The sequence below is a fragment of the Petromyzon marinus genome, chromosome 50 (genome assembly GCF_048934315.1).
Source record: "Petromyzon marinus isolate PM22_M1 ecotype Great Lakes invasive population chromosome 50, UKy_Petmar_22M1.pri1.0, whole genome shotgun sequence".
NCBI classification, from domain to species: Eukaryota; Metazoa; Chordata; class Hyperoartia; order Petromyzontiformes; family Petromyzontidae; genus Petromyzon; species Petromyzon marinus.
Window position 1 is genome coordinate 4,919,261 of NC_133716.1, and position 23,585 is coordinate 4,942,845.

At 51.4% G+C, this 23,585-nt stretch overlaps 1 protein-coding gene across 1 annotated transcript in view; it reads right to left on the reverse strand.

Moving 5' to 3' along the window:
* LOC116953198 (protein GPR107-like) overlaps positions 1 to 23,585 on the reverse strand; it is a 39,192-nt gene extending 15,607 nt beyond the window's left edge. Inside the window, exons 1-14 of the mRNA XM_032973154.2 lie at positions 23,354 to 23,585; positions 13,960 to 14,073; positions 12,604 to 12,654; positions 11,051 to 11,133; positions 9,130 to 9,310; positions 8,048 to 8,353; positions 6,025 to 6,132; positions 5,571 to 5,704; positions 4,579 to 4,654; positions 4,022 to 4,095; positions 3,400 to 3,517; positions 2,833 to 2,963; positions 2,166 to 2,209; positions 1,608 to 1,657 (exon numbers count right to left, since the gene is read on the reverse strand). Of these exons, the coding sequence (XP_032829045.2) occupies positions 1,608 to 1,657; positions 2,166 to 2,209; positions 2,833 to 2,963; positions 3,400 to 3,517; positions 4,022 to 4,095; positions 4,579 to 4,654; positions 5,571 to 5,704; positions 6,025 to 6,132; positions 8,048 to 8,353; positions 9,130 to 9,310; positions 11,051 to 11,133; positions 12,604 to 12,654; positions 13,960 to 14,073; positions 23,354 to 23,518 (1,635 nt within the window). The 5' untranslated portion in view covers positions 23,519 to 23,585. The remainder of the gene's footprint in view (positions 1 to 1,607; positions 1,658 to 2,165; positions 2,210 to 2,832; positions 2,964 to 3,399; positions 3,518 to 4,021; positions 4,096 to 4,578; positions 4,655 to 5,570; positions 5,705 to 6,024; positions 6,133 to 8,047; positions 8,354 to 9,129; positions 9,311 to 11,050; positions 11,134 to 12,603; positions 12,655 to 13,959; positions 14,074 to 23,353) is intronic.

Genomic DNA, 23,585 nt, shown 5'->3' on the forward strand with positions numbered 1-23,585 from the left:
GCGGTGCGACGATCCACCCGAGCGCGAGGCGATCTCACCGCTCCGTCTCTCGCAGTGCGTGGCCGTCCGTCCCTTTTCGGCTGCGGCTCTTGTCGTTAAACTCGACCACCGGCCCCCACTGGAGCTGTGTGTACTTTTAAATCTAGATTCAAAACTAATTTCTTTAGAACTGCTTTTTGTGTTAAGTTTGTTGCCCTTCCCCCGCACCTCCGATGAGCACGGTTGGCTGCGTACGGTGCGAAAGAAGTTCAGCAAACATACAGTACATCACCAACCTCCCCCCCCCCCTCCCACCACCGTCCAAGTCGTGACGTGTCCTGCTCGAAGCCCTGCTAATTTTTCTGAACTTGCGATTTGGAAGAGATTAGTGGAATACTTATATGCCCACCATCATCGACCAGGCACGTATCATCAACCGGATGCTGGAATAGACGAATGATTGTCAATTACCGCGTGCTGCCTAGCCTTTGCAGACTCAATGTTTGCGTGTGTGTGGAGCGGCGGTGCAGTGGTTGAGCGCGCTGCGCTATGAACCCGGCGACCCGAGTTCGATTCCCGCTCACAGCCAACATCAGTGAAGATTATTTGAACCGGTCCCGGGCCTCCCCTAGGTCGACTCAACCTCAAATGAGTACCTGGTGCGGTGTGTAAACATCGCCACTAGGGAGACAAATGCGGTCGGGCGTGGTGCTGACCACCCACCCCCTCGTGCGCCGTGCCGGCCTTCATAGGTGCTCGCTGACAGCACTTGCCTCAACAGTCTTAAGGCTATACGGGGGATCTTTGCCTCCGTGGAATGCAAGCCGGCACAGACGTCTAGCGATACAGCGAGAGCTGAGATTGTATCTCCAGCGAAACGTCTTGTGCGAAAATAGCCAAAATAAAATTCCTCCAATTTTGCACGCAAAACCAAACCAATCTGCACATTCGCCCACGTCGGCGACGACGACGACTTGATGCGATTGGCCTGACTGTCGGGCGTTGGAGAGTTATAGTAATAGTAATAATAATAAAAACGGTTTACATTATACCTACACACAGTGATCTAACCCAAAATAAACTAATTACAGCGGTACCTCGGTATACGTCGTTAATTCGTTCCAGAAGGGGTAGGATTTATCCCGAAAATGACGTGAATACCAAACACATTTTTTCCATAAGCAATAAAGGGAAAGGAAATAATCCGTTCCAGAGTATAAGAAATTATATTTCATATGGCATATTATACATTCATGGGGTTGTATAAGATAATGTAGACACTACTTATTATTAAAATGCATACATACATTAAAATAAAAACAAGTGAAAATTCACAGAGTTCTAGCAAGGGTTGTGCACCGAACAAGATCTACTGTACAGGCAGACTGAGGAGCGGCGATTTGTTTCAGTCGTGAACGGGGTCTACGCGGGGACGCGGTGACTCATCCCGACCAAGACAAGTTCTAGCAAGCGCCTCGTATCCCAAGCAAGTAGTCGTATTCCAAGACATTTTTTTCTCGTCAAAACACGACGTGTACCAAATTCTACGGTCGTATACACCGAGGTATGACTGTATAAGTAAAAAAAGCATTGGTCGTGAAAGCCAGGTAGAGGTAAAAGAGACTTACCAGAACGTAATAATGCCGGAAGAGTTTCAGTTTTTCAAGACTTATGGCCGCTGCACACAAACAGGTGAAACATGAGCACACCTCAACAGTCAATACGGAAGATGTGCTACTGCCCCAGCCGCGTAACGTAAGTTAAACTTCTTTCGCACCTTACGTAGCTAACCCGTGCTAAATCGGAGGTGCGATTAGCACGGTAACGCTGGGTTTGCAATCCACCCGTTTGATTCGACGACAGAACTTTCCGCACATTTTGCGAGGACAGATTAAAAAAATGAACGTCCTTCCAAAAAAACTACTTCCTGCGCATAATGAACGGCACAAACTTTTGCCCCTCCTTCGTATCCTGCCGGGCAAAAGCATTCACACGATATTGGGTAATGTCAAAATACACGCCCGTGTTTTATGAATTCCACCAAACTGCGAACCATTTTTCAAACGTCAGGCTGTGGCGAGCCGGCCTTCATAGGCGCTCGCAAACGGCACTTGCCCCTACAGCCTGTTGAATGCTACAAGGGGGGAAAAGCTTTGTCTTTTTTTATATTTGCGTGAGCCACTCACCCTTCCCGTCGGTGTTGGAGGACTCCTGCAGGTGTCGGATGGACCTGTGAGAAGAGCAGGGGTTAAGAGAGTTAGAGTTGAGGACGTTTTACATCATCAGCATCAGTCACAACAAACCAATAGGGGCTTCAACAGAAGGCCCTGGATATCTCGAGCAGAGAGTGCACGGAGGGGAACAGAGCGAGAGGAGAAAGGTAGGAGAGTGCGTGGAGGGGAGTAGAGTGAGATGAGAGGGGAGAGGTAGGAGAGTGCATGGAGGGGAGTAGAGTGGAATGAGCGGGGAGAGGTAGGCGAGTGCGTTGTGGAAAGGAGCACCCAGAAAAAACCCACGCATGCAAGGGGAAAACACTATCCCACGTAGAAGGCGCAAGTTGGAAGCCCACATTTTCGTTGCACTTCTTTCCCCTGGCGAGCCATGGTACGGCACACCTCCCTGACCGCCCACAGGAAAGAAGTAGTTTCCACGACATAAATTGTGTGCTCCACCAACCCTCGCCGCCTCCACAGCGCCGGACGATTAGAGGCTGCCATGTGTGGCGTGGCTGTCACCGTCGCCCGTGTGTGCGCGCGTGTGGTGTTTGTGCGCGTGGCGTGGCGTGTGCGTGGCGCGCATGGCGTGTGCGTGGCGAGTGGCGCGTGCGTGGCGCATGGCATGTTGCGCTGTCACCAGATGACGGGGAAGAGGATGGCCCCGCAGCAGAGCAGATCAACGAGGAACAGCAGCTCCTTCCACAGCCCGTAGTCGCTGGAGCCCTGCTCCGACGACTCCAGCACGATGTACGCCACGTTTGCGAGCACCTATTCAGACAAAGATTCCCGACCACCCCCCCCCCCACCATGTAGCCTTAACAGAGCGTCGGGAGCAAGTGCTGTTAGCGAGTAGCACCTGTGAAGGCCCACACGGCACACGACGGGGGTGGGTGGCCAACACGGCGCCCAGCCGCCTTTGTCTCTCCCACCAGCAAATGTTCACTGCACACCGCAGCAGGTACCCACATAATGCGGTGTCGACAAAGAGGAGGGCCCAGGACCGTTTCAGATAATCGTCACCGGTGTTGCCGGTGGCCGTGGGCGGGAAATCAAAACTCGGTGGAGAAATTAAACAAAACAGATTGCTGGGAAAGTGAGGTGTGGGGAGGGAGTTCCAGACTATAAGGGGGGCGGAGGGGGGGGGGCGAGGGACGGGAGGGAGCTCCAGACGACGGGGTGGGGGGCAGGCAGCACACGTGGTTACCTGTAGAGGAATGACGACCATGAAGAGCTTCTTGTCCTTGTCAGAGAGGATGTGCTTGATGAAGGTCCAGCCAGTGCCCACCAGCACGATCGTGATGAACAGCAGGGCCCCCTTGAGCCTGCGTTGTGGTTGTCGTTGGCACGAGCAACCGGGCACACGGTTAGACAGGACGGCGTGCGTAAAGCCCACTGAGCTAAGAGTTCTTTGTTCACAGGCGACCTGGCCACAACGCGTTGATAGCCCATCGGAGTGGCCAATTTCATCATCATCACACGTGAGAATGATTTATAGTGACAGCCAAATGATGTAAGCGCGTATTTGTAAACGTGGAGGGGAACAACCTGAGGAACCCGGAGAACAATCCACGCGACCACCACAGGGAGAGCGAAAACACGGGGACTCCAGATATACAACAGGTATCGTCAGGGGGCAGGGATTGAGCCTGCGACTTCCTGCGTAGTGGGCGGGGGAGGTAACATCACATCGCCACAGCGGAGCCCCAAGACAAGACATGATGTGGCCAGAGATGGATTGGGATAAGCAGGGGGGCGGGCGGGCGGGCCGGCTACAGTGGACAACGCCGGTGTTTGCGACAGGCAGGCCAGCTGTACACTGTACTCACAAGTGCGTGATGTAGTAGACCACGGCCCAGCCCTCGATGGGACGTCCTTGGGTGGAGATGAAGTGGTAGTCGATCTGAAAGGCGAGCGACAGGACGCCGTTACAATTCGTCGAACCCCATCGAGGACGACCATTGTCAAGTTTACGGTTCGCTTCTCAAAGTTTAAGCGCCGTTTATGAGATGCAAAAAATAATAATATTCGATCCGGGTAAAATGTGTACGACGGAAAAAATGTTATTTCGCACTTCCAAGATAAACTATTGTACTCATGACCAGGATAAACATTCACACGTCCTTGATGGCTATGTTCTTTTTTCATACATTAACTTAGGACACAGCGAATGAGTAGAGAGAAATGAGTAACACGTGATTAATTCCATTCATTCACAGACAGCTCGATTTCTATGAAAACAATGCGTACATCACAGCACAAATAACGTTCACTTTATGCCAAATAAAGTGAACATTATTTTCTGCTACTTCAATTCAACACCGGTGTACGATTGCTACTGCTCAAGAAAAAAAAGAGCGTTTAATAAAATGATGATGCCACTCACTGCGTGGAAGAGGAGCGACAGGGCTTTTGTAAAGACGAGCGTTGTCATCAGCCAGTGGATCTTGAACACGTTGGCCCTGCAAGGAACACAAAACATTCACTCGGACGACAGGGTGGTGGTGGTGGGGGTGGTGGTGGGGGTGGTGGTGGTGGTGGGGTTGGTGGTGGTGGGGGTGGTGGTGGTGGTGGTGCCGCTCCTGCCTCACGTCAGAGAAGGGGCCTGGGTTCGATTCCCGACTCCGGCGACTTTCCGTGTGGAATTTGTAGATTCCCCCCCCTCCCTCCTGTTCTGCAGCGTGCGAGTGACAGTGGGGAGTGGGAGTGTAGCATCACGGCCACCAACACCGGTGACGATTATCTGAACCAGTCCTGTGTCTCCCCTAGGTCGACTCAGCCTCAAATGAGTACCCGGTGGGGTGTGTAAACATCTCCCGAGTGGCGACAACGACGGCCGGACGTGGTGCTAGCCACCTACCGCCCCATGTGCGGTGCCGGCCTTGATAGGTGCTGCTCACTAACAGCACTTGCCCCAACGGTCTCATAATGCTATACAGGAGGTAGGAAATCTTCGTCTTGTGTGTGGAGTTTGTATATCCTTCCCCCCTGTTCTGCATGGGTTTCCTCCGGGATCTCCCAAGTTCATAATAATAATTTCATTTCATATAGCGTCATTCATGCAATTGCATCCCAAAGCGCTGCACGTCTTGTGTGTGGAGTTTATATATCCTTCCCCCCTGTTCAGCATGGGTTTCCTCCGGGATCTCCCAAGTTCATAATAATAATAATTTCATTTCATATAGCGTCATCGATGCAATTGCATCCCAAAGCGCTGCACGTCAATTATCCAGTTCCGTAGAGAGACAATGCAAAAACAAAACCCCCACGACTTAGCCTGGTCGTACTGACGACGCAATCCCAAATCACGTTTCGTGAGCTGGTCGTCACGTGGCGTCTGCGCACGCGCACCGCCGCCGGACAGCCCGCCGTCCCCACCTGTGGCGCCGCAGGACGGACACCCAGACGACGCCGGAGATGAAGAAGATGACCGCCATGCCGACGTAGAGGCGAGGCAGCGGGATTTCTCCGACAGAGAGGTAGCTGTCCAGGTTGAACTCCACCATTTCGATCTGTATAACCATGGGGCAGGCAAGGAGATGGCCAGCAGTTGACGTTGGCGTCTAGCTCCTAATCTTATCATCGCCGCACGCAGAGAACAGACACTGCGTGTCTCCTTGAGGGCCCCCCCCCCACTCCGTGTCTTCTTAAGAGGTCCCCCCCCGGGGCCCAAGGCGTCCCGACCACGGGCGGTGACATCACCACCAAGACAAAAAATCCCCCCACCCCCATATATTCTGAACAGACTGTCGGAGCAAGTGCTGTTAGCGAGCAGCACCTGCGAAGGCCCGGGGGGGGATGGGGGGGACGGGAACGGGGGGTGGTGCTGCACCTCCATGGTGAAGGGGGCGAAGCGCGCATCGCGCTTGCCGTTGTCGCAGTTGTGGAAGAAGAACGTGTAGAGGCCGGCCGCGCTGGCGCCCGCCATCTCCACGACGAACTGCGGCGAGGGGAGAGACGGCGGGAGAGAGAGAGAGAGAGATACCGCGAGTCACCAAACGATCAGCGCAGACAGGCGGAGGTTTCCGCCGGGTGGTGGCGGCACGGAAGGTTCCAGAATCCGGCAGCCCGCCTTGGCCAATACTGTGGGGGCGAGCATTGACGTCAAAATACTCCGTCCATTGGCGCCATATTTGGAACGAGCAGGCCCACCGTCGTGTGCGCCGGCATCGCTAGCAAAAAAATTTCCCAAGTCGCACAATCTCGCCGTGCCGCGGCGCCACGGCAGACGGCGCCTTGAGTAACGCAACGGCGGTGCAAAACGCCGAATGTACTAAATTGTTAATTATGAATGACCACCAGATTCACAACATGTATGTCCAGCCATTTTTTTTGTCAATCCGCTGCTGGAATGCGGGCCTCCCGAGACCATGCGGGTCAGAGTCTATTTGACCATACTTATACGCGTTGGTTCGTGAAGGCCGGCATAAGCATAGATGCGGGAGCACAGCAGTAGTATGGTACAACATTGGGTATGGCTGCACTGCCCTGTGCTGTCCACCCACACAACCTAGCAGTCAGTTACGCGACTGCTTTCAAACGCCACACGTGACCAACGCTATCGTGCGGCACGCATATGTAACGTATGTATGTTGATCTTCTTTCGCAGCGTACGTAGCCAACCGTGCCAATCAGAGGCGCGGATGAACGCAGTTGTAGGGAGACAAAACGATCCCCCCCCGTGGAGACAGGAGCGTTGAGATCAGTTCCCACATGACAGTGAGAGGGACGGTAGCGGCACTGAACTGCAAAGGGACGGCGGTGGCGAGGCGTTCATCCAGCAGTGGATAGACAATGGCCGATCATGACGACAGGATAGAACGTTCGATAATATTGGTAGAAACCTCCTGGTTACACCAGCCCACAGGGGATTATTGTGTCCATCCGTCCGTCGTGCATCCAAAAATGGGAAGGGTGGGGCTGGGTGGGGAGGGGAGGGGCTGGGTGGGGAGGGCCTGGGGAGGGTGGGGAGGGGCTGGGTGGGGAGTGTGGGGAGGGGCTGGGTGGGGAGGGTGGGGCTGGGTGGGGGGTGGGAGGGGTGGGGCTGGGTGGGGAGGGGCTGGTCACCCCGTGGTGCCCTTATAAAACTCAACGTTTAACCAACTCACGCCGGCTTGTGCCCGCCCTCACAGTCGGGCATATTTGCGGAATACACCACGTGGTGCCGCCGTTGACCCTGGCCATTGACCGAGCAACCCAACGTTCCTACCAGCTCCCTCCGCAGGAGAATGTGTTTACCACGCGTGAACATGGCGAAAGCGCAGTGGACCCAACCGGTGACACAAACGTTTCCGTTAAAGCAACAGCAAAGACAAAGATCCCCCAGAAAGGCTTATCACACTTTTGGGGCAAATTCTGTTGTTAGTAGCAGCACCTATGAATGCCAGGACGGCACACGAGGGGGTGGGTGGCCAGCATCACACCGGGCCGCCTTTGTCTCCTCCATTTGAGGCCGAGTTGATCTCGGGGGAGGCTCAGGACCAGTTTAGATAATCGTCACTGGTGTTGTCCGTGAGCGAGAATCGAACTCGGGTCGCCAGGTTCAAATGGCAGACCGCTAACCGCTACACTCCCGCTCCCAACAAACACACACCAATACCCGCCATTCGCCACTAAGTGACGGTGATGTCACCACGGCGCCTATGCCAGGCCAGGTGCACTTTGAGGCCACGTGAAGTGTCAAAGGCTCGCTGACAGGAGGCTCACTGACACACATACACTGCTAAACACAGACACGCACAAGGCTACATACACACACAAGTACATACGCACACACGGCTACAGACACACACAAACTTTGAAAGAATCGCCACGGACAAACAGCACGAGTGGACGAGCAGCACGCGTGGACTTGCCTCCATGGCGTAGGTCCCGTCGGTTTTGTTGAACCGGAGTGGCAGCAGCTGCACCGCGGGGTTGCCGGGCACAGCCGGTTGAGAGTCTTTTTTCTCCTCCTCCTTCTTATCGTCCTTGGGAGCATCCTTGGGAGCCTCCTTGGCGGCGGCGGCGCCGGCACCGGGATCTTCCGCCGCGTCCTTGCCACCTTTGTCGGCGTCCCGTTTGGAAACGTGAGAGGTGCCCTTGGGGTCGGAAGGCACTTTGGCGACCGTCTGGTCGCCCTCTTTAGACACATCCTTCTCCGTACCGGAGGCGTCGCCACCCTAGAGATGCACACACAGACAACCCGTATAGCCTTAACAGACTGTTGGGGAAAGAGCTGTCAGCGAGCACCTATGAAACTGTATAACTATTAAAACTATGAACTATCTTTATCTTACCAGGTAAGGCCCACTGAGCTAAATCGCTCCATTTTAAAAGAAACCTTAGCACAACGAAGTGGCTGATCACGTGCAAATTTATAGCAGCCAAATACCCTAAATGCACGTTGATTCTAAATGTGGAAGGAAAAACCAGAGTATCCGGAAAAAAATTCCATGCGACCACGGGCAGAACATGCAAACTCCAAATATACAGCAGGCGTCATGGTCGGAATCAAACCCATAACCTCCTGCATACCAGGCGAGGTAGTTAACATCTCCTAGCCACCGTGGCGAGATGTCAGCGAGCACCACCTGGGAAGGCCGGAACGGCACACGAGGGGGTGGGTGGCCAGCACCACACTCGGCCGCCTTTGTGTCCCCAGTGGCAATGATTACACACCGCACCAGGTACTCATTTGAGGCTGAGTCGACCTAGGTGAGGCCCAGGACCGGTTCAGATAATTATCAAAGGTGTTGGCCGTGCTCGGGAATCCAATTCCAGTCGCCGGGTTCATAAACACACAGACACACGTAGACACACAGACAGGTAGATACACACACACAGACACACGTAGATACACACACACAGACACACGTAGATACACACACACAGACACATGTAGATACACACACACAGACACACGTAGATACACACAGACACACGTATAGACACCCACCTCCTTCGTGCCATCAGCAGCCGTGTCAGCCGCTGCCCCCGCAGCACCGTCGCCCGGTTTGCCGTGGCTCGCGACCTTCACGGCGGCGGCCGACGGCCTCGTCCGGTTGTACTCGCTCTCGTTGCCGAAGACGCGCAGCGCGTCGCCCAGCGTCTGGTTGCTCGGGAGTTTGATGACGACGCTGTGGGGGGCAATGCCAATGAACGTTTAACCGGCGGTGCACGCACGTCGGTTCGGCCGCTCCGCTTGGAACCCCCGAGAACCAAGAGCAGTGGATCGATTCGGCAACTCGACGAGAGTTGGCAAAACTACGGACAGCGTGTTTCTCCTGCAGTGCGGTGGCGGCTGCGTTGCAATAAATGATATATTACGTAGAGTAAAGTCCCCGATAGTTACACGTGAGATGCGTACGCAGGCCGAACGAAGAGCGAGGCACGCGCGCGTGTGGGGTAGCGTCTAGAAGCATCTAGCAGCATCCCAATGCGATGACGCTACACCGAGGCAGCCGCACGACCGCTTATTCCTACTCGTGTGACGTACATCCGTTCGCTCGATCGCGTTACATCCAATTCGCGTTGTGAAAACAGCACGAGACGTTATAGCAGAACTCACTGCATTTTTGGGTGTTCACTTTTCCAAAATGCAAGTTGGGGGTTTGTTTTTTTTTGAGAGGCACAGCCTGACATGGAGAGCTGGACAAACAATCCGAATGTAGGTCAATGATTGGTCGGGAGAGATTGCAAATTGGAGGGCTCAAACAACAAACGACAACAACAATTATATTCACAAAGCTCTCAGTCAGATATGCGACTGCTGCCTTTTAAGGAGATGTGAGAAAAATGCGAGAACAGTATTTATTCATCGGGTGGAGAGAGGGGGGGGGATATTTCATTGCGTCCGACTCGAAATCGGGAAACTCAACTAAAGAAATTGAGGTTACTCGAGCGATTAATGGTAACAGGCAGCAGCATGGGACTCATTAAGCCAGCGGAAGTCTTCGACCGTCGAGAGTTTTTGAGTACCAAACCACGCAGCCCCCACTCTCTTTACGGAATAGCAACTAACGCGTTGACGACCAACACGCTTATGGGCAGCCGGCTAACCTCGTGACCTCTCACAAAGCGTGTCCCCCCACAGGACCGCTCCACAAACTCATTTCTTTAAAACCAATTTTTGTTGTGTTTATTTTGTTGTCCTTCCGCATGCACCCCCGTGCAGCGCGGTTGGCTACGTGCGGTGCGAAAGAAGTTCAACAGGCACTACACTATACACTACACTAGTATATACTACACTACTGTACACTACACCATAAACTACACAATACACTGCACCTCTATACTACAGTAAGAACTCATTTCTTTACAACTGCTTGTATTTAGTTTGTTGTCCTTCCCCCTGCACCGCCCGATTAGCGCAGCTGGCGACGTACGGTGCTAAAGGAGTTCAACACACATACGTAAACACAAACTGGAACGCACGAGTCGGATTTTGCGCCCGCCTTTGAAACGCCGCGGCATCTCAAGGCACCGCACAACAACAAAAACAGCCGCCATTCGCCACCACGGCGCCGGTGTCAGGCCAGGTGCACTTTGAGGCCACGTGACGTGTCGAAGGCTCGCCGCTGGCAAGAGGTCACGGGACAGACCCAGGTGCCGTGGGTTCACCGGCTGAGATTGCTGGCAGGTACACCAGCTGTGCCACCCCCGACTGTGCCGTGCAGACAGCGGTGGCGGAAGTCGCGTGACACCCATGTGGGGATTGACGCCAAAACGGAACAAAAATTAGAGGCCGCAGCGCGTCCAGCGGGCCCGTGGATCGCGGTCGTCAAGCGCCCTTGTTAACAAGACGGACAAAGCCGGCGTGGGGCAACGTGCGGCGAGCGATTAGTCGGGGCGGCGCCCCCTCCGCCAAGGAAACGAACCTGCTGCGCGCAAAGTCGAACGTGAAGAGGGTGACGGGGTCGTGCGTCTGTTCCCGCAGCATGCACCTCTCCACATCCGTCTCCTTGCGCGCGCACCGCACAAAGACAAAGATTCACCCCACCCCAACGCGTACAGCCTCAACAAGCACACCATTGGGGGAGGGGGGGTGGGGGCAGGTGCTGTTGCCAGCAGCGAGTAGCACCGATGAAGGCCGGTGCGATGCACGAGCGGGGTGGGGCGACCAACACCATACGCCCAGCCCGCCTTTCTCTCCCCATTACGCACAGCACCAGGCAATGGCGGAGCCAGGATTTTCAGGTAGGGGGGCAACCCCTCCAGCATAGAAAAATGAAATGATAGGAGTTGTTAGTAAGTAAGGACCTGTCCCTTTCTTTTTATTCGACGCGAGTGCGGCGATGGCGCAGCCACCGATCGAGAGTCGAATTCGAACCGCGTTGTGTGATCGGCATCGCGCTCGCTGAAGGTGTCGATGCCTTCAGGGAAGTCGTGGACTGTATATGCAACTGCGCACAATTCTGAGTCACTTATAACTGCTTTGCCGTAACTTATTGCCAATTATGGGCTCAGACTATTGTCTACCAGTGGCACCAGGTATAGTAGAACCCCTCTCAACGACGGTGATTGGTTCCACGACACCGGTCGTTAAGTGATTTGGTCGTTAAGCGAGTATAGGGAATGCACGTTAAAGGCTTAATTTGTTCTGACAGCATCAAGAGTGACCCTTTTTCAACCAAAAAACGTACTTTGTCTTATTTAAACAGTGGACCCTCATATATAAAGATAGCAACAACATTATAAACACATAAAATTAAAAAAACAAGGTTAATCAATGCATTCATATTTACTGTACCTACAACAGCCTGTCGTTAACAGGGGAATGGTCGGTAAGCGAACACGTTGGGCTCTGTGGAGGCACTACACAACTATACACTACACTATACACTACACTACTATACACTACACACTACACTACTATACACTACATTCTACACTACACTACTACACACTGCACTATGATACAGTCATTAACAGGGATGGTCGTTAAGGGGGGTTCTACTATACACTAAACTACTATACACTACATTATCATACTGTATTGGGCTCTATGGAGGCCTGTCGTTAAGCGATTAGTCGTTAACAGGGGTGGTCGTTAAGGAGGGTTCTACTTGTTCTCGTGTCCTCGCAAGAGAGCCCCAGGACCGGTGTGAATATTAACCGGTTATCGGCCGCGAGCGGGAATTGAAGTCGAGTGTGGCTAGGATCGTAGCACCAAGCACTAACCACTGCGCCACCCATCTCCAAAGACAACTGTCGTTCGCCGCGAAGTGGCGGTGACGTCACCACGGCGCTTGTGCCAGGCTAGGTGCACAGACACGCACGCGCATAGTTAACGAGCCATTATCCGTGGACAGGTTATCGGGGTTGCAAGTTATCCGTGCCTGTGCACAAATAAATAAAATATATTTTATTAGGTCCCCGGGGCACCACCTGGCGCCTGGTGGTTCGCTCGTGGCAGTCACCACTTCCTTACCAGATAGGAGGACAGACCGTCGTTCTTGGCCTTGTAGAGGCTGAACCCCACCTGCAGACACGAGTCAGTGAGAGAGAGGGGGAGGGAGAGAAAGAGAGGTCAACACCACTTCAAGGCAGTGTCTTAACATGCACCTTCGAGCAATATTAATGATTTACAGCCATTTGTCAGCACCACTCTTGTACGAAGACATCCCCCATACCGTGTCGGTTATAGCAGTTTGTTTGGCCATACTTCACCACGCTGGTCATCATTGCAGGTTGGTGAAGGGGGAGAGGTTAAGGGTTGGGGGGGAGTGAGGCTCATGGCACGGAAGTTTGCAAGACCGTTCCTTCTCTTTTTCTTTTACGGCTGTCCTTTCTCAAGTGGGTGTAAAACTCCACATTGCCGCTCGGTCCTCATTCCGGCGGGGGGAATTCGGTGCTGGCCCAAAAAGTCAAATTGTCCCCCGGAGAATTCGCGCTGCTGCCCCACACATCAGCGGCACATCGGAGTGACAAAAAATATATACTCTTTGGTTCTATTCTGTAAAGTCACGTAAAAAACAACAAAAAATAAAAAATTCACGACGTTTCGGCCACAACACAAGTGGCCTTCATCAGGTGAAGGGACCAGACTGTCTAGAGGACAGCGTTTGAGTGAACACAGCCAAGCTCAGACCGCGACCTTTAAGCTGTGTGAGAGGAAGCAGAGCGCCTTGACAAAGGAATTAGCATAAAAATTAGCAAAAAATACATAACCGCACAGTTGATACCTCCACCAACGTGGAGGACTCCCATCTACCAGGAGACTTTCCGTTCCATCCCATCCATACGATGGATCCAACAACCGCACTGCAGGTCACAATAACACACTCACTTATCCACCCAACCACTCATTCATCCAACTATTCAACAACAACAACCGCTGCCATTTGCCAAGAAGTAGCGGTGACGTTACCACAGCACTTGTGCCAGGCCAGGTGTACTTTGGGGCCACGTCAAGTGTCGAAGGCTCGCTGACAGGAAGTGATGGGACAGACCCAGGTTCCATGGGTTGATCGACTGAGATGACTGACAGATGCATCAGCTGGGGCCCCTCACTGTGCCAACTTGCTGAATTTTAGCCGCCTGGCGCTCCACTCATTGTTTTGAGCACTTTGAAATTCCCTCCCATCATCTCTTTTTCGCTAGTTCATTATTCTTATAAACTTGTTAACTCTTTAACTTTTACAACCGTGACCGTGCTACGTTGTTGCTGGCCAGTTGATACTTTAAGCCTTCGGTCCTGCACCCAGCAACGTGATGGCAACACAGAGACACACGCATGTGTCACTCGTTCCTCCGTGTGCGTGCGTCCGTGCGTGCGCGTTCTCACCGACTTCTCCGCCGGCTTGGGGTTGCCCAGCTTCAGCAGCGTGAGCCGCACAGACAGAGTCCCTCCCTTCTCGTAGCCGAACGTACTCAACTGCACCTGACTCCTGGTGTCTTCCTGTTGTAAACATTCAAACGCACGCACGTGCACACACACACACACACGCAAGCACGTAATATCGAGTGCAAGTTCAAGTGTTTTGTTTATCCAGGAGGGAACTCGAGAGGCCAAGAGAGTCCCACTGGCAACAGTGACCCGGGTCGCCAAAATGACAAAAATAGAAAGTAGTCGATCACCGATAATCCGGTGGCTCCGGGGGGGGGGGGGGGGGCCGGAGGGGGCCGCCGGATTTTCACTAACGCCAAATAATCACTACATCGTCGTTATTGTATTTTAGTTTATGTTTTTAGGCGTCATATTTTTTTTAGTGTTTTAAATGTGTTTACTATACGAAAGTGGGATAAATAGACAAAAAAAATTCGACTGTAAAAAGTTACTGCGTTTACTGGACCATACAGGTAGTTCCCGACTTACGATGGTCCGACTTACGATATTTCGATCTTACGATGGCGATAGCGATGACAAAATTGTAAAATGTTTTTAATTTCGCGCGGCAGGCAAATGCAGCAGCGTACGAGGTACGATACTGCACTTTATCATCGCCATCCTCCTCTTCCGACAACTAAGTTAATGTAGCCATCAACAACCTTAACATCGGTAAAGTCACGTAGGTAAAATAAAATAAAAGAGAACAATTAAATCACGACGTTTCGGAGGCAACACAAGCTTCCGTGTTGCCTCTGAAACGTCGTGATTTAATTATTCTCTTTCATTTCACCTACGTGACTTTACCGAAAAAAACACAAAAAGTATTAATCCTTGCAGTCACGAAAGCTTAAAATCTAGAACCTTAACATCGTTAAAGTATGCAGACGACGGACAGAATCTTGGTGAGTACAGTAGAATATGATACGTTACGATACGTTCAATGCATGTATGATACATAGTTTGAGCGATTTCATTTTAGGATTACCACGATAAGACACATACGTTCAATGCATGTTAAAAGTTTTTTTATAGCAGATAGGATTATTTCCTGAAAAAACTTTCTATGAAATTGCAGTTCATATAGGTAGGCTAAGAATTAACCTTGTTTTTTTACTTTAAATTTTACTGTGCAATACAGTATTGTAATTAATAAATACATACAGTATATAGTTTATACAGCACGGTACTGTAAATTGCTCTGTTTTGCTAAATTATCACCATTCTTTAAGACTCCTGGGTAGGCTAGGGCCATCTTCGACTTACGATGGGGTCGTCGTAACGCATCTCCATCGTAAGTCGGGGACTACCTGGACTTGCCTCTCCAATCTCGAAGACTCTGCATGGGGTGATGTATATACGTGCAGTATCTTCATTGTTTTAGTTGTATGTAATTTAACACTGAACTCAAGCGTCGGTACTTTTTTTGTCAAGCACACGGTGCCGCATTTGCCAGATCGGCCCGGGACTGCCAGATAAAGTTGGAAGGCGGATAATCGCGCGCCGGATAATCGATGATCAACTGTACCGCACAAACACGAATTAACATTGAACAAAATATGTATCCCGTCACAAATGTCAGCTCGCACGTGATTTATTTTTATTTTACAGTGTGACAAAATCGACGCGAGGTGTAAGCACTGCCAACGTCTTCTGAGAAAAATACAAAACAGACGAGACTTAAACAATTAAGTGCCGAATTGAAACGCGAGCGTGAATCATGACCGTTCAAACCCCGACGATGACGCTTGGAAATGCCGAATTAAGCTTAGCATAAGTCAGAAGCAAACATCCCGTAAAAGACGCAATGCAGAAACTAACACTAAACTATTAAAATTTTACCAGGTAAGGCCTACTGAGCTATATCGCTGTCAGAAGCGACCTGGCCACGAATGATAGCTCAAAGAAATGGCTCACCACGTGGAAATTTATACCAGCCAAATATTCTGAAAGCAAATTTCTCAATGTGGAGGGAAAAAAACGGAGAACGCAGAGAAAAAGCCACACAAGCACAGGGAGAACATTCAAACTCCAAATAAACAGCAGGCATCAGGGTTGGGATTGAACCAACAACCTCCTGCATACCAGGCAAGGTAGTTAACATCTCGCGACCATGGCACCCCATCAAGAAGATCCCTGGCATCAGCTTTCCACGAAGCACATGGGCAACAACCCGAAACCGCATCCACTGCACAAAAACCATGGCAGCAGATGTGCATATTTCATGCACAAATGAAAATAAACAAATCTCTGGTACAGTAAGCGACTGCGGTCACCCCGGAACAGTACCGTGGAACACAGCGGCTCAATTCATCATCCACATCATCACGGCGACGATTGCACCGCGCCGCTACTCGTGACGCGGCTCGTTAAACCACGTCCGCGTCACGTTACGGCCGTTGCTCTCCATCACGATTAACCGCGCCAAGAAGACGTCGTTGCACTGTGGCGTGGGACAAACATTAACATGGGCAGCAACACCGATACGTGCGAGCACTCTCCCCACCAGCTCTACCCTGCCCCGGAATTCGGAACAATGTCACGAGTCGCGGTCATGGCTTTTGAATTCGCGGTCACGATCCTTGTGCCATCTCACTGGCACCGTCCCCTCTTGTTTAGACTGCCGTCTGGGCTGCTGTGTGCACCGCCCATGTCATCGCACCGACGTATTCGTACAATCGGTGCCCTCTCACATATGTTCCGTCTCGCTCACAGTTATGTCTTGCGCTATTAGCCTAGGAGAAAAGAAAACACTTGACTTTGCACCAACTGTGAAGAGTTACAATTCTGGCACGCACGATTTGAGGAATGCACCACGAGCGAGAGAAGTGATATGAATGATCTCGATTGAAAACTCATTTCTTTAGAACTGCTTGTTATTTGTGGTGTTTAGTTTGTATTGTCCTTCCCCCGCACCTCAAATTAGCATTGTTTTCTAGGTCCGGTGAGAAAGAAGTTGAACATACATACAAAATACAGTTCCGGCAATGGATGTTGCACCGCCCTCCACTGATGCCCACATCGTATCCTGTTTACGGTACTCGCCCGGCACAAACGCTCGAGCGGTGAAAAGAAAGCCGATTTTGTATCATCATCATACAAACAAGTCGCATCCCTGAAAATCTGACACGTGTCGAAGGGACGGGTATTGAGATTGTTTCTAATGGTCGAGCGTCCCTTGAGTTTTTGCGTGAACGTCGGCGGCGGTGGCGAGCGGCCGCCCACAATGGCGCTCCTTATGCGACACAGGGGTCAAACACCTTGAAGAACAACGCAACCATCAGCGAATGCATCGATAACGCAGACACCAACACGCTGCACTAGAACCATCCCAGCCACCAGTTCCAGGCCTTCCATGTCCCGGCTGCGGCAGGATACGGCTGCTTCAGGATCATCGAGCTTCATAGCCATCTGCAGCGGCATCATCGCCAGCAGCGATAGCCGCTTGTAAATACGTTTACCAACAAACGTTATCTTCGTATCTATGGACTGCCATGAGCATAAGCAAGGTGGTGAGCGGCACGTCGTCGTCGGGAGGCTCATCCCTCAGCGCAAGTCATCTCGCAGTCACGAGGGCTGCGCGCGTTGCACACGCTGAATCTCCTGCTCTGGTAGAGCGCGTGAATGTGACTGCCCACTTGCAACGTTTTTACCATGGGAAAAGTAAAAATAAAATACTATTTTCTCAGTTACATTCCGAGCTGGGTGCACCTTTTAAAGAACAGAGAGAGATGCACACTCGGAGTTAAACTGAGAGGCAGGAAGTGGAATGTGTATTTGATAACGTATGGAAGTTCGAGGACATTGATTCAAGATGAGCAAGTGGGTTTGGGCAGAACGCATTGCTGGGCGGGGGGGGATGATGGGCCGATGGTCAAGACCAATGATCGCAGTGGTGTCTCCCGTGTACATGGAGCGATGATATCGGCTCATGTATTATTCGGCCATGCTCATTACACACAAAGTGATTGCCACAAATGAACCACAACACCTTGCTGATCTCGTCAACGAGCATAAACCATCACGCTAATTCCCGGTCATCCTGGAAGCAATTTTTGGCTAGCCATCGAACAAAGATGGTCACTGCACTGCCGGCGTTCAGATTCGCTTCCGCGGCCGCCTGAAACGCTCTTCCTTCCGATGCCACTGGAGCTAAGCACTTTCAAATCTAGATTGAAAACTCATTCCTTTAGAACTGCTTGTTGTGTTTATTTTGTTGTCCTTCCCCCGCACCGCCAATTAGCACGGCTGGCCGTGTACTGTGCGAAAGAAGTTCAACATACATACACAAGTATGTGTAAAGGTGCTAGGTGGATTGTTACATCGCAAGACTGCGAGAGATGGTGTCGGCTTGGGAGGCCTTCATCTAGCAGTGGATTGATAATTGCTGATGATGGTGAAATGGGGAGAGGGGGGTGAATTATTACTCGCGTCTTCTTTAACCACGCTTGGGAAACAAACGTTTACTTGTTCGAGAAAGAACGTTAGCCACGCGAGACCAAAATGTTCACCCGCTCAAAAACTGGAAAAAACCGAATTGAGTAAAAAAAAACCCACACAAAACGCATCAGAAGTGGGTAGTCCGAAAATCCGATGCTATTCTTGCACATGACAGCAGCAGCAATCTGTTCAGGAGCCAAACACCAACGTCGAGGGCTGCTGGCAATGACGAGAGGGCTTCAGGTCGACGACAGTCCCGTGTGGTTTTGTGGTTCCTCCTCTGTGGAATTTTTTTCCAGAAACAGTCCTGTGATGGGGCCACATATTTACATCTTTTCATGTTACCTTAAACACGCACAACTAAACCCCCCCCCCCCCCGCAGGCGGAAATTGGCGTCGTTAATTCGAATCCAGATATAAACAGCAGAGCTGGGAAAACAAAGTCAGGAATTAAAAATAAGGTGAGAGCATTAACTGATAACGGATTAGATATTTACATGGCGTTAACCGCAATCTCAAGAAGCTGGTCAGAGACAGGGCAACGTTTGTCGCCGGTTAAACACGGAGGCTTATTCACCATAAAGGTTTCTGGATTAGACGTGGTTGCGTTATCGCTGCTGACCTCAACGCCGCAATCTATGCCACCCCAAACATTCCATCCACATAGGTGGGGAAAGAAAAAGCGGGGGGGGGGGTGTGGTAGAGGGCGGACCACCTGCGATAGCGCGGGATTATTAGGCTGTGAAACCGTCACCGCGCCAACATCCTTGAGCAAACTGCGCACGAACCTGGTGATTTACCTGTACACACACTCCAGTTAGTCATAAACGCCAACAAATCGCCAACAAATCACCGCTGGTGCCAGGGTGCTCTCCACTCAAACGAAGTAGAGCGTATGAAATGCCACGCAAAAAAAACACACAAAGAATCCCCGTGTAGCCTTTAATGGACTGTTGGGGCAAGTGCAGTAAGCGAGCACCTACGGAGGCCGGCACGGTGCAAGAGTGGGTGGTGGGCAAAACCACGCCCGGCCACCTTTGACTCCCCAAGTGCTGGCTGTTTACACACTGCATCAGGTACTCATCATTTAAGGCTGAGTCATCACGGGGGGGAGTGCCAAGAATGGTTGATATATTCGCTACTGATGATGGCGGTGTGGGGGAGACCCTCATCCAGCAGTGGACTGACAAAAGGGGGCAGTTACAAGCGCACATACTTAAGTTGACAACCCGTCTGTCGACCTGTTTTGGATAAACCTGCTGTGACCTGTATGAAATCGTCTTTCACGTGACCTCTCTCCTCTCGACACGTCTGGCACGAACATTAAAAAAAAAACCCTGGGGTGGTTTGTGAAGTCTTGGCATAGACACATTCCCCCACGACAGCATCAGCAACTATCGACGTGGCAACGGACGGCGGACGCACGAATGTATGTCGAACTTCTTTCTCATCGTACGTAGCCAACCGTGCTAATCGGGCGTGCGTAGGGGGACGGGGATCAAACTAAACACGGCGTATCGTCTCTTGTCGCGTCGAGCGGGATGTGTACGCACACGCAGCGTTTCGGAGTTAAAGAGTCAACGTGGGCGGCTGAATAGCTGGAGGGCAGCGTGACCGTCTGCCACGGTCAGCAGCTAAGTGCTCTGCAGTTGCACTGTTTAAACATAAAACCTAACAAGCAAATTGCTGTACAGTGGGCGCCGAACGATTTGTCCCACCATACCCCCCCCATCTCCCTCACGATTTGTCCCACCATGCCCCCCCATCTCCCTAACAATTTGTCCCACCATGCCACCTCCCCATCTCCCTAACAATTTGTCCCACCATGCCACCTCCCCATCTCGCTATAAATTTGTCCCACCATGCACCCCCCCCATCTCCCTAACAATTTGTCCCACCATGCCACTTCCCCATCTCGCTAGAAATTTGTCCCACCATGCCACCTCCTCATCTCGCTAGAAATTTGTCCCACCATGCCACCTCCCCATCTCGCTAGAAATTTGTCCCACCATGCACCCCCCCCCCCATCTCCCTCACAATTTGTCCCACCATGCCCCCCCCCGCCCATCACCCTAACAATGTCACAATCCGTAATTCCATTCGAGGATGAGCGAGTGGGTACTGTGGCACCTGCAATGGATTCTGGGGTCACGTGACCCAATTAGACCCTAAAGCTTGCGATATATTTGGAGTTTGCGTGTCTCTCTCTCTCCGTGGACGCGTTGATTTTCCTCTGGGTCGTCTGGTTATAACCTTCGGTTTTTACCTCCGCATTTAGAAACGTGCGTTTAAGAGAACTTGGCAGCTATAAAAGTCCACCCGATAATACGCCACTTCGTTGAGCTATAATTTGTGGCCAGGTTGCTTCTGAAAAAAAAGCTATATAAGCTCAGTGGGCCTTAACCTGGTAAAATAAAAAAACGTGTAGTTTTTAGTTTAGAGTGGTGCCTCCTTACAATGATCCCATTTTTATGTGTTTAAAATAAATCCCCACTCGCACACAATTTTACAGTTTCCACGATCTGGCATTCAATATCACCATGCGCCCCCTGGCCAATGTGGTGAAGTATGGTCACGAGAAAAAAACCCCACGACCGACACGGCGTGGAGGTGCCTGCATCCAGCAGTGACTAGACAAAGGGGCTTAACAATCTTAACATTGATTTTTTCCCAGTGCCTTCAAACATTATTTAATCGAGCTTTCTCGACTGTGCATACAATACGAATGGAAAATAATGGATACCTACCTCGACATACGAGCGACGGCATGTTAAGCTAAGGAATAAATATTAATTCACGGAATCGATGCATTTTATCCCTCGCGCCACACTCCCCCCAAAGCAACGTCTTCAATAAACCAGTCAACCGAGGTTCTCATTACAATCACGTACCGGCCATTGGCAGACAGGGTCTGGTGGCCACAGGGAAAACCGAAACAGTGGTAACACGAGCCCAAAGGATTGAGTTCACATTTTGGAGAGGTTGCCCGTACATAGGCTTCCATGTAAAATAAGTAAGTGAATGGGGCTGTACGCCTTTTGGCGTCCTCTGATCTAACACCGTTTGAGACGAGGCTCAAAAGAAAGCTGTCTCTGGTGTGGACCAATCAGTTTCAAAGACAATGCATATATTATCAGAGTGTTTTTTGTTTGCATTTTGACAACTATTGTGGTTAATGCAGAAATGATTCCTTGTAAAAGGTTTCCGTTTGGTGTTTTAACAACTTAACACCTGTTTTGTAGCCAGATAAAAGGGGGAAAACCCTATTCTCATATTTTGGTACTGGCAAAGGAGGTCCCACGATGAATGGGGTTATTAACGCACGTGTACCATTCGATGAAAGTTAAGATTGACTTTTTTTATTTACGGTGCAGAAAACCGACCACGTTAAATTCACACTCAATGCAAATGCACGAAACATTTATTTAGCTAAAGAAAAAAGGTTGAGTTACTTACATCCCTATGCCGTTGTACTGCTTGCGAGTGAAGGGCTCCCACCAAAACCACGTTTAGTCTTGGAGGTAATTTGGCCCATACCTCACCCACGCTGGTTCCAGTGCGGGGTTGGAAGGCCCAGGTCAGATTCGTAATGTCACTTTGCCACTGATGGTAGCCGTGGCCTGAAACTGAACTCTGGTCATCGCCGAGTTCACCGCTCCACTCCCGGATTTGAACAGAATTTAAATCGTGATCGCATCGTAAAAGGCCCGCACAAAAATGTGTGACCCCCAACATCGAGCAGTGTTTGAAGATGTTTTTTTGTTTTGTTTATTACAGTAGCGGTGATGGGGTATAGCGAATCTACAGGGCCAGAATGAGGGCAACCGAGAATACACTGTTGTTATAAGCGACTATGAAAGCAAATGAGTCCCTAAGGTGTCATACGAAGACTCGCGGTTGGTAGCACAGTGGTCAGCACTGCACTGCCCAATGAACCTCAATAACCCAATTTAATTCGCAAAATCACGGCTAACGACAGCGGCAGGAGTGATATCCGATCCGATCATGGGCCGACCTGCATTGCCCGGCGCGGTGAAGTATGGTCAAAGCAACCCTCACGAAACGCGTTGGGTTTTGAGGACGTTCACGTTCAAGTAAGATATTTCTCCTACACGGTATCAATGCCGCCAGCTTGCATATGCACCCTTAACATCCACTGCTTCAAACGTTAGCGTTGTTCATACCGTTAAAACTATTTACAATCAATCGTTGGTTTTTAAGGCCACCTTTGGGAAATCTAACCGGAGTTGTGTCGTAATACCATCAACCACCCCACGCAGCCAAAATTAAACGGTCGGGTGGTGAACGAGCGTTCAGCGGCGAAGCAACTTTAATAGCCGCAGCTTGACCCGGTAAAAGCTGCAGTGGGAATTATCGGGAGGTTCAAAACCACCGTGCCAGCAGACGGAACCCTACCTACTACGACGGGAATAAAATCTTAAACTCGCCATTCTCCATTCGCCTGCCTGTGTCACCATCACCAAAGATGCCCCCCGTCAGAGCCTGTTGGGCCAAGTGCTGTTAGCGTGCAGCGGAACCTACGAAGGCCCGCACGGCGGCGGATGGGGTGTCCAACACCACGCCCGGCCGCCTTTGTCTCCCCAGTGGCGATGTTTACACACCGCACCGGGTACTCATTCGACGCCGACTCTACCTAGGGGAGGCCCAGGACCGGTTAAGACAATCGTCACCGGTGTTGGCCGCGAACGGGGATCGAACTCGGGGCGGCCGGGTTCGTAGCGCGGAGCGCCGCGTAACGCTACGCCACCGCTTCCACACCAACCACCATCAACAACCACCCATCAACAACAACAACCACCACCACCACCAAACCACCGATCCTACAACCCTCACAAGAGTCCCACAACCGACCCGCCCTCACCCGCCATCACCGACCCGCTCGCTCGCTCACCCGCAGGCTGAGGTGGTGCTTGCGCGCCTCGCCGGTGCGCAGAGCAAGGCCGAGGAGCACGAGTGGCGCGAGGAGACGCAGAGGTGGAGCAGAAGGAGGACGACGACGACCACAGTTGCTGTTGTTGCTGCTGCTGCTACGACGCTGGCAAGTGAGAGCGGCCATGGCTAAGCGCCTCTCTCTCCGTCTCCCTGCGTCGTGTGGTGACGCGCAGAGAACGAAGCTCCGCCCC